Source organism: Cervus elaphus, chromosome 17 (genome assembly GCF_910594005.1).
Source record: "Cervus elaphus chromosome 17, mCerEla1.1, whole genome shotgun sequence".
Lineage (NCBI taxonomy): Eukaryota > Metazoa > Chordata > Mammalia > Artiodactyla > Cervidae > Cervus > Cervus elaphus.
Window position 1 is genome coordinate 14,799,817 of NC_057831.1, and position 18,549 is coordinate 14,818,365.

Here is an 18,549-nt window from a genome sequence, read left to right on the forward strand (position 1 = left end):
CTGGGGCAGAAAGATGGCAGCTGCGAGCACTGGTCTGACCCCTGGGCTCTCGGCGCTAGCTTACCTCGTGCACAGGCCCCAAGGACTCGCTACTCTGAATCATTTGCTCTTCTGGAACTGGCGTTTTCTTCATACTCCTGTGCCTTTGCAAACGCTTTTCCTTCCCTCTGAAATATCCATCTCTTCTCTGCTCCCACAGCATTTATGAAATTGGAATTTAAGTTGTTCCTGTATATTTCCTTTGTGATTGTAAGTTCCTTAAAAGCAGAGCCCTGTTTAAGTCATCTTAATCCCACTAAAGTGCTATAATATTACTTTATATCAATATATAATAAGGAAATATGTAATTTGATCATTGAATTATTCATTAAAATACGCTGAATGGAAATCCTGATGCTATTATAATGGTGGAAGATATTCTCACATATACTCGTTTATTCACTTATCTGACAAATGCATATTGAGATTTTAGTTTTTTACCTTTTTAATGTGTCAGACCAGGTGCTAGGAAAGGGAGATATGAAAGTGACACGACCTTGACCGTTACAGTTCTCTGCACTGTAAGCCCACACAGAGAGCACAGTCTTAGCAGGAAGTTGATGCTTTTACTCATTACTATCCAAATTCCCATAAAATATACACAGACTAATATTTCATTGAAATACTTGTATACTTAATAGATTACAGGTACAAATTTTAATTTATGCATTGGTTAGTCATCAAGTTTTTATAGATCAATTTCCTCTGCTTCATAACTATAGTTTTGAATAGAATTATAATGTGCATCAAAGATGATTTCAATAAATGACCCCACTTTTCAAATTTTCCATTACTGAGGTTCAGAGTCCTGCTCAGTGGTAAATATGCAATAGTACATTTAGTGCATTAAACTTCAATAACAAAATCAAAGGCAGATTTTTATTACCTATGTCCATAAACTATTAGATCTTAATATTAGCCCATTTCCTCATCAAATCACATTAGAACACAAAAATTCCACAGATTCATGTGTTTGGTTTATTAACTCAGGAACTGTACCATTTAGAATCCGCAAACCAAAAGTGTCATTTGATCTCTAAAATAAATATATTTATTGGATAGTTGAACAACTTTTTTACCTTAATGAAAGTCATACATCAGTTTTTCTCAATGCAGAAGTTAAATATTAATTAAAAACACTAAAAAGTACACATGAAAGGAAAAAATTTCCATATCTAATTGTGATGGTCTGGGTACAAAATTCTGTGCTAATAGGCAAATGTTTGGCTTCCCTGGAGGCTCAGACAGTAAAGAATCCACCTGCAATGCAGGAGACCTGGGTTCAATCCCTCAGTTGGGAAGATCCCCTGGAGGAGGGCATGGCAACCCACTCCAGTATGCTTGCCTGGAGAATCCACATGGACAGAGAAGCCTGACAGGCTACAGTCCATGGGGTGGCAAAGAGTCAGACACAATGGAGAGACTAAGGACATACCCAGGCAAACGTTACATTGTTATACTAAGTTCACTTAGTAACTACACTAAGCAAAGTCATGTGCCCAGAGGCAAAACTGCAAAGCCTACATCATGAAAGCAAATGCAAGACCAAAACCTAACACAAACTGAAAAATAATTTATACTATATTGTTATCAGTTTTTAAAACTCAGAAGTATTATTCAAGATAAACCCCATCCTATATTCTGCTTTGACAATTTTAACTTATTCTTTTAAGAAAAATCTGTCTGGAGTCTAATTTTCCTGTCAAATCTGTTCTTGGCAAAGATTTCTTTAAATCTAGTTTGCCATTTGCTGTTTGTTTATCCCAATATGATTACCAAGCTCCATCATGAGCTCCAAGGCACTGAGAATCCTGAGGTTAAGAAAATGGACAAGACTCCTGCTCTGAAAGAGCTTTCTCTAGAAAACAAACCAGGAAATAGAAAGAGCAATAATAACTAGAGAAGAAATCAAAATCTAATTTTTGTAGCTCAATTCAATTCACTAAAAGTCATCGACTTATTATCTTGGGAAAAGACATTAAATTTAGCCACACCCTTTAGTCTAGATGTAATTTACTTAACTATTCAGAAGAAACTAGCAGTCATGGAGAATCAGCCTCAGAAGCCCCAATAATTACCATTTACATTAATACGGTATTGCATTAAGCTTTCCAAAAATAGGATTCACATCTTCAAATTCACATGTGCCTTCATGTATCCTCAACAGATCTCGCCTCCAACAGAAGAAACATTATGTTCTTCCTAGACCATCATTTCAATGGTGAGTTAGGGATTTGAATGTTAAAGATAACAGGGGTTGGACTACTCTGTAAGAACATTATAAGCTCTAACTTTTAGGAAACAACAGGTGCCACTGCCTCTCACTCTGAACACACATATGCTGGGGTCTTTCCCCCCTCAGGTTACAGAAAAAAACAGTAAGCAGGTGTGTAATCAGATTGTGGTTCATGTTAGAAACCACATGCCATCACTTCACACTTTATCCTACGTTAATTCTATCAACGACTGGATGTAGTCAGCGTTACACAAATGGATGTTTCATTATTATGTTTATGTTCGAGACAGATGTGGATCTGAAGCCTAGCTATGCCACAACTGATGCTATCCAAACAAGCTATGCAGCCACGCTAAGCCTTGGTTTCCACTTCCACAAAATGAGTCTAAGCATCTTCCTCAAAGTAAGATGTGCCTGAGGTCCTCAGGAGCAAGTAAGTACTAAAGATGTCAGCTATTACCGCAATAAAACATTTCCATTGAAAAGAACACAGAATAGTATCTGTGAAAAGTTCCCTAATATAAGAAAACATAAATACAGAAAGCATATCTTGAAGATGTTATTACATCTAAATTTCATAGCAAACTGTACCGTGTTTATAAGACTTGGATCTCTTTCCAAACTCCAAACACTACAACTTCTCTAGAGTTTCCAAGCAGAGCTTTCAAGTTACTAAATAAAAATAGCTACATCTGTACCAGTCCAGCAAGTTTACAGATGAGGACAACACAGATGAGGAGAATAAAGGGTATGAGAGTTCTGAAACATTTAGAGAATTCAAGGTGTTGGAATTAATTACAGATTCAAAAATCTAACTGGGAAAATTCAAGAATATGCACTTTTCCAAAGGTATTATTCAAATTAATCCTGATCAAAAAACAATGTTTTAGGAAAATAATTTAAAAGCACAAACTAAGATCAATTTTCAGCATTAAAATATTCCATTTGAAAGGGGCAGATCTGGACTTGACAAAGTACTCATATGATACACTGGGAAGTCTCCCTCATTCTCTCATTCCCTCCATCTCTCCTTTCCCTCCTTTTTACCTGGTTTGTTTTTAGAATGGCAGAGATCATATTCATTTTAAAAAACTTTTATTGAGAATTATTATATTCAGCAAATTTCTTATTCTCTCAGTATCTTAATTACCTTGCTCAGAAAGTGGGAATGATAATAACTTTACCTATTCAAAAGGAAAGGAATTATACTGGTCAGAAGATTTTACAATGAGCTTCATTTTGCTATAAAATTATACTGCAAAAAGATGCTAAAGCGCTGATGACTGATTATTTTATACAGATATTTTATATTATATAAATATTTGTTATTCAGGCAACATTTAAATGGCACTATTCAAGTGATATCAGATAATATGGATAGTAACAATGGTATGAACTAGCAACAATAGATGCGAACAACTATGTAAAGTATTCTGACTACAAGCTAGTATTAGTTCTTTTAGGTAACCTGGGCCTATGTAGTGCATCTTGTTCCAACCCTTTATTGACTTATTATATCAGAAAAGTATAGATCTGGAAGAAACCTTTGAGACTTCAATGAATACTCTTCACTCCAGTACATTTTTTCCCTAATATGTTTTCCTAGCTGTTTTCATTATCAGACCATATGGAATTTTAATGCAGATTTATAGTAAGTGAAACTGATGGACCCAAACCAAAACTCTACATATGTTATGAAGGAAAAAAGCTAAATGCTAATTATTTTCCCACTCACTAGCAATGGCTAATGATGAATTCTGTCACTCTATCACATATAATCTTCTCTATCACATGACGTTTTTGTGACTCCCCAGTTTCATTACTTTCAGAGTAACATTTACAAATAGAAACAATTTTATTTTAGTGCTACTCTCTTGACACCATCATAACTCTACACTTATTGCAAAGTTCTTAGCCTAATTATCTCAATAGAACTGCTATATTTTCTACCTGTCAGTGACCTTATTTAACAACAAAAAAGTTAATCTTCTCTTCCTTATCCATGATTCTCTTAATAAACATAAAATATTAAGAGGAAATAATAATAATAATCGTAAGAGCAAGACAAGCAAATCTATTTACTTTTTTAATGGTCACACACTCAATAACAAAGTCAGGACTAGTAGTCTTTCTACTTTGTTATTCCTCTTAAAATATATACATATTTCCTTAAATATATATATATATATATGTATATATATATATGTATATATATATATATATATATATATATATGGGTGTGTGAATACTTGAATACATATGTATTAATAAACACTCATTGAAAAAAGATCCAAACAATACAGAATCTATTTATAAACATTTCCGTGTCCACTGACAGAGTCTTATTTACCAAAGGCAGCCACCATTAACAGTTTGGTGTCCTTCGAATATTTACTGTGGCCAGGAACAGCAATAGATTCAAGCATAGCATTACAAACCTTTCTTTTCTCTCATTTTTCACTTTTTTTACTTTGGCCATCTTTTCACCTCAGAATACATAAATTTATTCATTTTATTTTAAAAACTCTTCATCCACCATCCATTCTTAAAAAGGTATGTTCTCTTTTAATATGCCTATAATTTAACCACATTAAATATTTTGTAATACCCCAACTGTAACTAAAAATTCTACAAAAGGTGAAAATCAAGGATTTATATTTCAAATAAGTCAGTCCTCTCTACTGTTTTGTACGATTTAACTCTGTATAATTAAAAAAAAAAACACTTAAAATATGTATATTGAACTTAAAACATTTGTATCAAATTACTTTAAATTGCTATAATAATTTGTTCTGAAAGACCATGTCATCACCCAACCCATATATTTTCACACAAACACATATACTATAAAGTATATTCTGTATGTTAATATTTATATATACATATGTAACACATTTTCATTATGCCAACATTTTCTAGAAAATATTCTTTGTAGTAAACTCATTTCTACTCTTTTATAATGAGAATTTTCATTGGAAGGCCTGATGCTAAAGCTGAAGCTCCAATATTATGGCCACCTGATGCAAAAAACCGACTCACTGGAAAAGACCCTGATGCTGGGACAGATAGAAGGCAGGAGGAGAAGGGGACGACAGAGGGTGAGATGGTTGGATGCCATCACCGATTCAATGGACATGAGTTTGAACAAACTCCGGGAGATGGTGATGGACAGGGCAGCCCGGTGTGCAGTCCATGGGGTCACAAAGAGTCGGACACGACTAAGTGACTAAACAACAACAACTCTTTCATAACTTGTTTTTCTGTCACGTAAACAGGATTTGTTTCATACAGATACGTACTTAGAGAAATGATGGCATTGGTTTTATAACAATGAAACTAAAGCAATAAACAGCAAGAAAAAAAATGATAATGAAATAGAATTTTGGGGTAAAACGGCAAAGAGTAAATAAATGTCTTCAAATTAGAAACCATATGGCTTGGGCTTCTGTTAATTATGATAAACTATTTAAAGAGCACAAATGAGTATTAAAAATATTTTGATAAAGGTTAAATATAGATTTTTCTTTTAACATTTTTCAAATGTTGCTTCTAAAACCTCTTAGCGGTTAATTGTCTTCCAAATATTACCCTCTTTCTAAGGTAAAAAAGACAAAAGATAATTAGTTGCTCTGGAAGTTTATGTTTGCCTGATTATTCTGAGTAGAAAAATGCACATTTGCAGATCTGCCAAGTTCAACCCATTTTGCTGGAGAATTCCCAGTGCACTGGATTTTTGCCAAAGAACTAAGCTAGGCTGTTGAAAGTTCTTTTATCCATCTGCAAAATTTCACTCTCCCTCTGCTGGCGGCCACAGACACCCTTTACAGACACTAGGTTTAGACGTGCAATGAAACACACATTTGTTCCCTATAAGCTTTTCAACAAAGCACACTTCAGTGTCCCCTTCTTATAAGTATTTCACTTTAGAGCAGCTCTCACCATTCCCTGTGGAGCTGAATAAAGCTTTTCTATGATAGGCTCTTCCTATAAGATCTGCAACTCTTACCATTATTTGAAGAGTTCAGAAGCACTTCTAAAAGCTCTAAGCATTTTACAATGTTTTCTTTGCACCACTGAACAGCTCCAGCTGATGAAAGCAAAATGAAAAGGGCCAGATGCATGCTGAGAAGGGCATGATCTTTTCTGTGAGATCAGTATTTCCAGCTTTAGTCCACCGAAGGGTAAGGTCCTGCTTCCCTCATATACTTTGCCCTTAAGCATGTGGACTCAGACACTGTAGATCACTGCGATTCATATCAGGTTGTGATTTTTAAAAAAAGTTCTCCAACTTATCCAAGACAAACATGCTTATTCTATTGTTCCCTTGTTTGCAAAATTTTAAACACTAGAGAATATGGTTGATAAAAAAAATAACACAAATTTTACTGTTGTGCCCCTGATTATGTGACCAATATAGTAACTGTAATAAAGAATTATTAGCATAGCTAGAATAATTTATACAAGTTAAACGAAGGAATTGGGGGGGGGGCAAATTTGGCTAGGAAAAAAATAATCAATTAGCTCATTAGAGCTTTGTTCATTATACCAGATATCAATCTGCTCTCCACGGTCTGTGTAAACTAACCACAGACTTAGGGACTGATTAGTTTCCAAAAATCTTGTCATGGAGTGAACCCATTCTCGCTCCCACCAAAGTCTCTTTTTCACTTTCAGAAAAATCAGTAATACTTTGGTTTACTGAGTTTTCATATTCTCCCTTTTTCATAGTGAAGACAGAAAAAGGGGTTTTATGCCAATTGTGAATAGATTTAACCAAAACCAAAATAAAATAGGAAACAGGACAAAACAAAAGGACATTCTTCAGTCGTAAGAACTGTATGTAAAACACAATTCCAGTAATACAAAGATTATATATCTATTAAATTTAGCCAGGGGGACAGAGAGCATCTAGGAAGCTGCCACATTGATTTGATGCTTAGTAACACTTTAGGGATTAATATGAACAAATCTAATTCTATCATTACTCCTAATTACATACATTCTCCAAGAAAGAAGTATTCCAGAAGATATAGAGCTTAAGAGTTTGAGTTTTCTAAATTAAAGCAAATTATATCATAGTTACTGATCAGAGCAAAGGGTCAACATTCCAGCACTGTAGCAAAGTCTCAAATATTACATTTGATTTATACAAAAGATAAGAAGTTGGAACCACTTAAGTATAAAATATTTGGCATCACAGGCAAACAAAAACACACATTATCAATAATCATATTAATGCAGAGAATTCTATCCCCTAACATCTGAGAAGTTTATAAACCTTTGCTACTTTCTCCCAGTAACCCTACACATTTTAAACAAGTCTTGAAAAGCCTTTTGAAAACTCAAGGTTGTAAATTTTATATCTGGCTCACATGATATCATAGTTAACTTTTCAATTGTTACTTCCTTTTGCTACTTGCTTCTGTATAGCCGGAACAAGATTTCACATACTAGGAGATACAGATCTCAGTGTGTGATTCAGGGATCAACACCTGAATAGAAGATGTCAGGGCACAACCCAGAGCTGAGCTCTTTTTCCTTCCCCAGGAAAGGAATCCTGGAATAAAAAGACAAAGCTCTCACCATCAATGGGCAGAATCTCAAGTCAGGGACACATGGGGAGTCCTGAGCCACTCAGAGTTCTTCCCATCTGACCTCACTATTGAAAGCTGTTGGTGGCATAAAGCCCCAAGTGATCTGAGCCATGAAGAGACAGTCCTCTAGTCACCACAGTTTTTAGAGGAAGGACTGTCTGGAGGCAATGAGAAAGACAGTAGATTCTAAGGGTAAAAATCCTCATTGGACTGTCAGAGTCACTTCTTTCTTGGTGAGCTAGTGGAGATACCTAACTTCCTGAGAAGCACTCTGGTGTGGAGGACAAGCCGTCTTCTTGCTATGTCTCAAAAGTTGAGGACACTGTTTTCACTTCAGTTACTTCTAATCCCAGCTGGCTGTTGAGACTGACTTCAATAGGCCATTTGGTGGTGAAAGAAAATGATCTGGATCTCAATTTTGACTCCACTACACTTGCTGGTCATTTAGTGTGTGAGTTGGACAAATTGCTTAACCTCTGGGAGACTCATCAAATACAAAATCAAGTTATAATATTTACCTCATTCAGGTACTATGAGAAATAACTGAAGTACACAATTTGAAATTGTATGTGGCACAAATCATATGTTCAACACTGTCGTATATTAGTTTGACTTTATAACTCCATTAGCAAGTTCTACATACTCTAATTTAGCTTTCTTTTGACCATTCCCTGTATCTATCTTATCCATGCTCTAGTTCCCTAAAGGTTATTGTTTTCTTTAAAACACCCCATTCTATTTCTATGAATACTGTCAGCCCTAGACAAAGTCACATCCTAACAGAACAACATCTTTGCAACTTATACCACATACTTTCATGGCTGCTCAAGATCAAGGCAGTTAAATCCTCCCTGTCCATCTTTTGATGACTACTCCTGAACTTAGTAAAAGGGTCCCCATGTACAAACTTAAATTAAACTAAGTGCCTGGCTTTTCAAACTCCAGATTTGCACATATGTAGCAATGGTTTTTATGGAGTTTCTTTGGCCAAAATCAGTATCTATTATCACTAAAATTACCAATATAATTATGCACTAACAAAGTAATAAAGTCAAAGTAAACACTAACCTGCCTATTGGAGAGAGAGAAATTATCTTAAAGTCACAGTTTATCTTAAGAACTTTATATTTTAGTGAAATTCAGTATGGCTGTGGACCACCTAGAATTGTAATTTTCAAACAATGTTCCACTTCAAACAATTATAACTTTTCAAACAATGGTCAATAGTGATGTCTCAGGGGATTTACACAAAAGTGGATGAAGAAGGAGGAGAAAGAGGTGACCAGAGCAATTGGGTTCAGGTCCCGCATGCCTACTGGAACCAGAATACTTCTCTTTTTATCTTTATTTACTCAGATTTTATTTTTCAGTGTGGTTTTGCAGCTAAAACAACATTTGACAGTTCCTCAACTAGAGCTCTTCTCAGTTTTATAAAAAGCTCTACACTCTCAAGTAAACACTCAAAAGAACCAAAATGGGAAATAGAAATTTAGAGTTCTCTCATTAAATGGACATATTAACATACTCACAATTCAAAGTCAACAAACAAGTCTTTCATCTCTGGGCCTGCTTAGTACTCCCACAGTCTAACTCTGCCGTGCCAAGGACTCACGCCAGAGCAGGAAGAACATGCCTGAGGAGCTTCAGACAGCAGGCTCTCTCCAGTCATGGCACACAAGACAAAAGTTTTGGGTTAAAAAAAAATCATCTGGTCAAAAAGTGCTCTTAAATTTTGCCATAAAAACACCATCATGAGGAGACACACACCAAAAATGAGCACCTAAGAATACTCAATAACTTCTTTTATCCCTTTTCTCCAAGCTGAGTATCTCAGATTTCTGATTTTTAGAAAGAAATACTCAACATACAGTTCACTTATAAACACACACATGTTCATGCAAGCTAAGGGAAAACACCACGCTTAGATCAATGTCTTCAAATATGGCTCTGTTTTAATTCTTTGGGAGGAGGTCATTATACACTAGATTGAAATAAATCTTCCTACCACCTAAGGCTTGTCATGATCTACAGTGGTCAGTTGAGAATTGTAATCAGATTGGAAACTTTAGTCCACTGATAAAATTTAGGGAATTTGATTATACTACAAATTTCCAGTCATTGATACCAACCTAATGCAATTTTTCCCTCTCCCTTTCTCCACAAACACTACTTCAAACTTTTCTTCTTTCCTCAAATCCCTATTAACTACTCTGGCCACACCCTCTTCATTGAGAAAACAGAAATCTTTGTTGACACGCCCCTAAACTTCCTGCACCAAGTCTATCAGCTCATCTGTGTCTGTGCATATTCTACTGTCATTGCCTTAGTTATGTGAGGTGGAGTCCTCCCCTCAGTCACGGGTAATCCTCCTCCCTGCCCTGCGACTCCACCCCTTCCTTCCTTCTCTCACCTTCAATCCATCCCCTTCTCTTCACTGTTCCCATTAACACTGAAACATGTTTGAAACTCTATCATCCCACCATCCCATTCCAGCTACTGGATTCTCCTTACTTTTATTCACAGACAAAATTTTCGTAAGAACTATCTTTGTGCCAACTTTGTCTCCTTACCTCACATTTATTCTTGAGACCACTCCAATATGGCATATGCCCCCACCATTCCACAAAAATTTCCCTAGCCAAAGTCACTAAGGACGTTTATGTGGAAAAATCGAGTGGGTTTATTGAAATCTTCATCTTCCTTGACCTGTCTCACCATTCTCTCCTTTTCTTCAAGTATTGGAACTGGTCCTCTGTTCTTCATCATACTATAATCTCTACTAAATGGGTCTCATTTATTCCCACAGTCTTAGTTACCAACTGTGAGACAGTGGTTTCCAAAATCTACCATAGATCTCTGCTCTCTAAGACTCATCTATCTATCCAACTGCCAGTTTAGCATTTATGCTTGGAAATATCACTGGTATTTCAAGTGAAGCAAATTGTATCATAATATATTAATATAATAAGACAGGGTAATAGCTGCCTTGTCTAAAAATAGCCCAAGCTAATTAGGGCTCTCTCATTATAAGTATTAATAAAGTTGCCTAGTTCTCATTTGACATTCAAAAAATAGCCACAAAGTAGAGAAAATTCTTGCTAATTAAACGATCATCATTGAAAAAGTATAAATTTTTTGATGTAAAGCTATTTCCCTAACTTTTTTTAAACTTAGCTTCAAATTAAGCCTCTTCAGAGCACTTGCCCTGGGTTTTGTAAGGTCCCTCAGCAGAACTAAAAAGTTTTTTAAATTGTGGTTTTATACAGACATTAAGCTGATTTCTCCTCTTTTAGTATTCTCATATATCTTCTATTCACTGGAATGAATTTTTAATTTAGTATAAAGGGACAATACATGCTTCATTGCATCTAAATGTCACAGGTCTTTGCATAATCGCCAACACTGATGGAGTCACACAGCTCATCTAATAGTTCATAATGCAATTGTTTCCCTTGTAACCAGACATCATGGTTTCTATAATATTTTAGATTCCTTCTTGAAAATAAAGAGAGTCTTCTAAACTTCAAAAAGGAATTGGATTTCCCCAAATCATGCATATGACAGATATTTAAAACTTTTATATTCTATTATTTAAGTGCATCATTTCCTTTCCTCTATTTTATTAAAAAATTTTTTTCATGTAAACAGAAACTGGAAAATTCTCCACACTGACGCAATCTATTTGAATTATCCAAAATCAAATTGCCTACTAACAAACTTAGAGCAATCAATTTTATAAGCAATTCTGAAGATAATTTTTTGATCACAGAAAACAAACCATAAGCCTTTGGAGAAAAACAGACAATTTTGATGCACAAATCCCAATGTATTCACTTTGTCCATTGTATCTAATTTCTTTCCATCATCTCCCTCATTCTACCAATGAATATAGATAAAGTGATCGATTTACTTATCTTTCCAATCCTAAATAGTGACAATAATTTGCTAGACTCAGAAAGAAAAGCCCTATCTTATTGCATTTCTCATAATTAAAATGTTTAAATTATTAAAAGTGTAACATCTTTAAATCTGTTTTGCATTGGCACCCATGCTTAGTTGTGTCCTACTCTTTGCAACACCATGCCTAGCTTCCTCTGTCCATAGAATTTTCCAGGCACGAATAGTGGAGCTGGTTGCCATTTCCTACTCCAAGGGATCTTCCTGACTCAGGGGTCAAACCTGGGTCTCCTGAATTGGCAGGCGGATTCTTTACCACTGTGTTACCTGGGAAGAACTTTAAATCTATTTACACACACACAAAAAAATGTTTACCAAAGTAGAACTTATACATTTCAACTTCTGTGTCTTTTTATAGTATTCCTTCTACAGTAATATTAAAAATACCAAAAGTACCTTTTGCAACATGGTTGTCATTTGAAATTTCAGTTCTTCATGTCCCTGTTCAGTTACTTACCTAGAAGAACAAAAAAGAAAACATAAGTTTGAAATCATTTCAATATATCTTCAGGAACAGCTTTCACATTTCTAATAAAATAAGTTTTAAAAAAAAAAAAGTTTTGTAGTAGGCATTGATAAACTTGTTAATAAGAAAATTGCCACTCTATTAGAAATATGAAAGAGCAGCCAAAAACATGTAAATCTTTCAAGAGCTCAGAAAAGTAAGCAAAACAAACTTTAAAAATTATGAAAATGTTTATCTAATTATTATAAAGAACTTTAAGCAACATTAGTAGATTTGAGATGGTCAAGATAATTGAGACCAAAATTAAATTCTGTGTTCATACTTCCAAATTATTTTTTGTTGGTTCACATTTAGTATGACAAACATTATTTAGCCAATATGCTTCAGCTGATGCTTTAGTCATAGTCTATATGAAAGTTTACATAATCTACATTAAAACTTTTTTTATTAAACATTATAAAAACAATAAGACTTAGGAACAATAAAAATCATTCTTATTCCACTATATGAAGTCAACAGGTTTACTTATTCATGTTCTTCCTCTTTTATTTTTTTTTCATTTATTTTTATTAGTTGGAGGCTAATTACTTTACAATATTGTAGTGGGTTTTGTCATACATTGACATGAATCAGCCATGGATTTACATGTGTTCCCCATCCCGATCCCCCCTCCCACCTCCCTCTCTACCCGATCCCTCTGGGTCTTCCCAGTGCACCAGGCCCGAGCACTTGTCTCATGCATCCAACCTGGGCTCGTGATCTCTTTGACCATAGACAATATACATGTTTCGATGCTGTTCTCTCAAAACATCCCACCCTCGCCTTCTTCCACAGAGTCCAAAGGTCTGTTCTGTACATCTGTGTCTCTTTTTCTGTTCTGCATATAGGGTTATCACTACCATCTTTCTAAATTCCATATATATGTGTTAGACCTACAAATATGAATAGGCATTCATTTAAACAGGCATGAATATGTTCTTCTTTAAATTGAGAACATATAATACACTATAATTACAAAATATTGTATTCATTTTTTACCTATGATTTACACTCCATGTTTCTATCTACTGTTCACACATGTCATTTTAACATCTGCAAGTGTGTGCACTGCAGTGCTGTTTCAATGGTCTTTATCTTCTTAATGAAAAATTATTGTCAAATTTCTATAAATTATCATTTAAGTATGTGTGTATACACATTTTTTAATCTCTTTTCACTTTGGTCCTAACTTTTGCTGATTTATGCATCCCTACATCAGGTAGGATATATCCTTCTCCATTATTATGTCAAAATATACTTTTATATTCAGGCCTATGTCTTTTCCAACTGAAGCGTAGTACCAATTTGTTGAAAGTTTAAGTCCTTAAGTTCCAACTAGGTTTATTAGGACTGCATTCAGTCTATAAATAGACTTGATAAGAACTGACATCCTAACAATTATTTGCCATGTGATCCATCCCTTATTCAAATCTCCCTTTTCATCTCCCAAAAGAGTTTCAGTATTCTTTGCATAGTCCAGGCACACCCTTTGCTAAGCTCTTTCTGAAGTACTTAATACTTTTTCTTGCAATTTTCAAAAGTAACTTCTTTCTCATTACATTTTCTCCTTGATAGACATCACTACTATTAACTCATACACTTTTATTTTGTGTTTATTCTCTTTAGAAAGTTTGTTGGCTCCTCAAAGTTTTTAACATTTCTCTAATTACATTACAGCTTTTAAAACCATAAGAAAAATTCACAAGTTCTTCCTGAATATTCCCATTAGAGAAGCTAATATAATTAGACAAAGGTATTTGGGTCAATCGAGTTCATGACAGTGAGAGCAATTAACATGACTTTGGAGATGCGGCTCCAAAGCAGGCTTTGATTTTAGCGTGTCCTTCCAGTTACAAACTACTCTGCCTCCCACACAGTATTCAAATATTTCATACCTTTTCATTAGGAGCCTATAAGCACCAACCTAAACAGTTCTGCCGATTAGATTTTCAGATAAAACTTACTACACAATTACGTGGTTTGGCTTTTTTCAGAAAGCTACGTAAGTGCATGTGTGCCTTACGGGAGAAAAGGCCAAAGCGTGGGAACTGTGATTAAATAGGAAGAGCCTGGCTTTGGGATCTTATTGGTCTGGTCTCAAGGTCTGACTTGGCCACTTGCTAACAATAGGCCCTTTGCAAATGGCTTAACTCTGAGCCTGGTTCTCCTGAAATGAGGTTAGCTGGGGGCTTAGACACAGGAGATAGGATGCGCCTGGCATAAATTTTACACTCAAAAACTGGCGGGTATCATCATCCAATAACAGAAGACCACCATATCTATACCCAATCCCAAGCATTTTATATATGTTTAATCATTTAATTTCACAATAGCCATGTGAAATACCTCTTTCCATGAGGAATGAGGTCAGAGTCTATACCGAACAAGTTCATGGTAACAGTCAACACAGATCCACAGAATAAATCAGCTAACATTGATCCCTAGTCAGCGTTCTCTCTACTCTGACAATGCTCTCTGTCCTATCTTCTGTTTTCATTACTTTTTCCTACTAATATCTGGGCTTCCATAATAGTCTACAGATTTCTTTTTAATTGAAATGATCAAGAAGGCACCTTTTCTAATTAATTTTAAAATGCACTGAATAATGTCCATAATGCTGAAACTGTCATTAAAACCACTTATCATCTATCTGACTCAAAATACCTTTTCCAACATTATCATTAATTCCCTTTACTCATCCTACAAAGAAACCAAATTCCTTGCTATTCCTCTTTACATACTTAGAAAAATTTATCTCCTTTTCCTGTCTCCATATTTTATCCCAAGATTATTCATTTTTTAAAAATTTATTACAAAATAAATAACTGCTTGCACTGGTTATTTTCTAGGCACCCCTGAGCTCCCATCTGTTCACTTTTCTTCTCTACCCTTCTCTCATTCTAGGAGGTTGACCCCACACTGTGTCACACAAGCTCTCCTACAAGCTGACTTCCATTTGTGTTTGCTCAGCACGATGCTCCAGCAACAACAGATCCCAAAGTGGAATCAGCGTGATATGAACATATGTATTCTTCATGTTCCCTCCCAGCTTTGACATCCAGGCAAGAGTTGCATTTTTCTAGCACCAACAGATTCCATCAGAGAGTCCCTCTTCTATATTCAAGTAACACAGTTTCCACACTTTAGTCTTTCAGGTCTAACCTGAGGGTGATGGTGGTTGCCCCCACAATACCTCACCACCCATTGATGGTTCCCTTAACCTGACTCAGTTCTTCTTAAACTATCTCTTCATTAAAATCTCTTCAAGATCCTGGCTGAGGAACTTCCATGGCAGTCCAATGGTTAAGTCCCCTCCACACTTCCACTGCCAGGGACACAGGTTCGATCCACGGTCAGGGAACTAAGATCCTGCATGCCACAGGTGCGATCTTAAAAAATAAAAATAAAAAAAGAACCCTGGCTGAATGCTTCCTATCCCTTCTCATTAAAAAAACAAAAAAGGAAACATAAAATGTACAAAGAAGAACATTCTATGCACAAAGCATATGAAAGTAAAGAGAAAATTGTTCTTGGAATAACCAGGCTTATAACAGGAGACACACTACTCCCAGAATCCCTTTATATGCACACATATAGCTACTTTTGTAAATATTATATTATATTATCTAACATTGCTTTTTGCCTCATGGTCCTTAGCCATGCCAATATTAATATATACAAACTCACTTCATTTATTTAAACATTTTCCTAGCATTCCAGAAAATATGCATCAACCATATGTCTATTTAATCAAAGAAAGACATGCTTTCTATTATATAATATCCAAAATTAGTTTAAAATTTTCTTAGTTTTATATTTTCAAGTTTTTACATTTATAATTCTTACATGAAAGAAACTTGAGGGATGTTTACTTGCAGAGTCAATCTAAAATTCACACAAAAGCATTGACTGAAATTGTTGGCCAAAGAATGTTAAGTTGAACAGGCATCTCCTGTCTCACAGCTAAACTGCAGTGAGAAGAACTGAAATGAGAAATGCCTGTGTCCTGTCATTTCCTCTTCCCTTGTAACTGCTGCTGCTGCTGCTAAGTCACTTCAGTCGTGTCCGACTCTGTGCGACCCCACAGATGACGGCTCATCAAGCTCCTGTCCCTGGGATTCTCCAGCCAAGAATACTGGAGTGGGTTGCCATTTCCTTCTCCAATGCATGAAAGTGGAAAGTGAAAGTGAAGTCGCTCAGTCGCGTCCAACTCTTAGTGACCCCATGGACTGTAGCCTACCAGGCTCTTCCGTCCACGGGATTTTCCAGGCAAGAGTACTGGAGTGGGTTGCCATTGCCTTCTCCGTCCCTTATAACTACCATTTATTAATTATCTACAATATGTCTCTCTATGTATCATCTATTTATTCTTTGTAACATGTAAGATTGTTGCTTAGTAGTTCAGTTGTGTCCGATTCTTTGGCAACCCCATGGACTGTAGCTTGCCAGGCTTCTCTGTCCATGAGATTTCCCAGGCAAGAATACTAGAGTGAGTTGCCATTTTCTTCTCCAGAAGATCTTCCTGATGCAAGGATTGAACCTGCGTCTCCTGCATTGGCAGGAGGATTCTTTACCATTGAACCACCAGGGAAGCCCAACATGTAAGATAGGAATTATTAAATCCCTTTCACAGATGAGAGAAGGTTAAATAATATGCCTAGGCTCTGAATGCTGAAGTCAGGAGCTGCCCATCTGCAAAGTCTTTTGTTATATTTTGCTGACTCCTTTAAAAAATTTATTTATATTTTACTTGATATCAGGAGATTAGGCAACTTTTTCATGCCAAAGTCTAGTTATATCAGGTTTTGCTAAATTCTCATCACATTATATCACAATATATCATATTTTTATCAAAAGTGATTTGACCTATTGTATCAATAAACCATTAAAAATATTGTAAAACAAATATTGTAGTGTTCTCATTTTATTGCCTCTGATTCTTCAAGGCATATTACAACTCTAACAGTCTTTAACTGACAGTTGAGCTATAAACAGTTAGGAACATATGAAGGACCCAAGTACTAAAGGGTTAGTGATGTTCCAACGGCACGGAGCCCATAGACTGGTGTCCCTGGACCAATTACAGAATCACTGAACAGAATCACCACAGGCTTTGTTTAAAAGCACAGAGCCTTCAGTCTCACTCCAGTATAATTTTTTTAAGACTTAACAACTTTTTACAACCTCTGCATGTACTCTTTCTGCATATGAAAGTTTGAGAGAATAAGGCAAGAATCATTACCTTACTTCAGTGATCTCTGACCAGCAGAGATGTCAGCATCACCTAGGAACTGAGATGCACAATCTTGGGTCCCACCCTAGGTCTTCTGAATTAGAAATTTGGGAAATGGGCCCAATAATATATTTTAGCAAACCTTCCTACTTACAAGCTATTCTAGAACATTATGGAGCCAAGGCAGTGTCACTCTTCACTTTCCAAGGAGGCTCTTTAAAACTCCCAAAAAGCACCTTCTCTGATACATACAGTATCAAATGCCCACCACTTCTCTTCCTTGCCCTATTTATTTCATCTACCCGACTTCTAGACTAGGGCATCCCTTGTGGCTCAGCTGGTAAAGAATCCACCTGCAATGAGGGAGACCTGAGTTCATTTCCTGGGCTGGGAAGATCCCTTGGAGAAGGGAAAGGCTACCCACTCCAGTATTCTGGCCTGGAGAATTCCATTGACTGTATAGTCCCTGGGTCAGAAAGAGTCAGACACGACTGAGTGACATCATAATTCATAATAATGTCTAGATTAAAAGATTAAAGTTTCAACAGATGCAGTGTCTGCATTCAAACAATCATTTTAGGAGCTGACAAAATCATACAGAGTTATTGAGACACTTAAACCAGAACCATCACTTCAAATTGCTTTAGAATCATGTATGTAACCATAGAGATCACACAGCTTGCATAATGCTCTTTAGAAAAAGTCTTCCCTAGTCCACTTTGTTTGTGGTGAACAATCCTCTCTGTGCCTTGGCCCCAATTTAGAAAGTACAACATTGAAGCATTCATGAGATGTTTCCATGGAAAAGGCCAATCAAATTGAAAGAAGAAAAACATCGTCTCCAGGTGTCAAGAGAAGAAAACAAGTTCACAGAAACCTTGTCCAATTAAAGTTCAAGACAAACAGCCAATAACATCACAGAATAGTAATTGTGGGTTGTCTTGCTTTCCAGCTCTTAATGCTCATGAATGTACTCACAAGGACC

The 18,549-nt window shown here is 35.9% G+C and overlaps 1 protein-coding gene across 34 annotated transcripts in view; it reads right to left on the reverse strand.

The window, feature by feature from the left end:
* ANK2 (ankyrin 2) overlaps nucleotides 1-18,549 on the reverse strand; it is a 684,658-nt gene that overhangs the window by 477,276 nt on the left and 188,833 nt on the right. For 30 of the 34 annotated variants that reach the window (XM_043870795.1, XM_043870799.1, XM_043870790.1 and 27 more), the window contains exon 2: nucleotides 12,223-12,283. The exons of the other annotated variants lie outside the window; for them this stretch is intronic. In XM_043870795.1, the coding sequence (XP_043726730.1) occupies nucleotides 12,223-12,243 (21 nt within the window). In that variant the 5' untranslated portion in view covers nucleotides 12,244-12,283. The remainder of the gene's footprint in view (nucleotides 1-12,222; nucleotides 12,284-18,549) is intronic. 34 annotated transcript variants of the gene reach the window in all.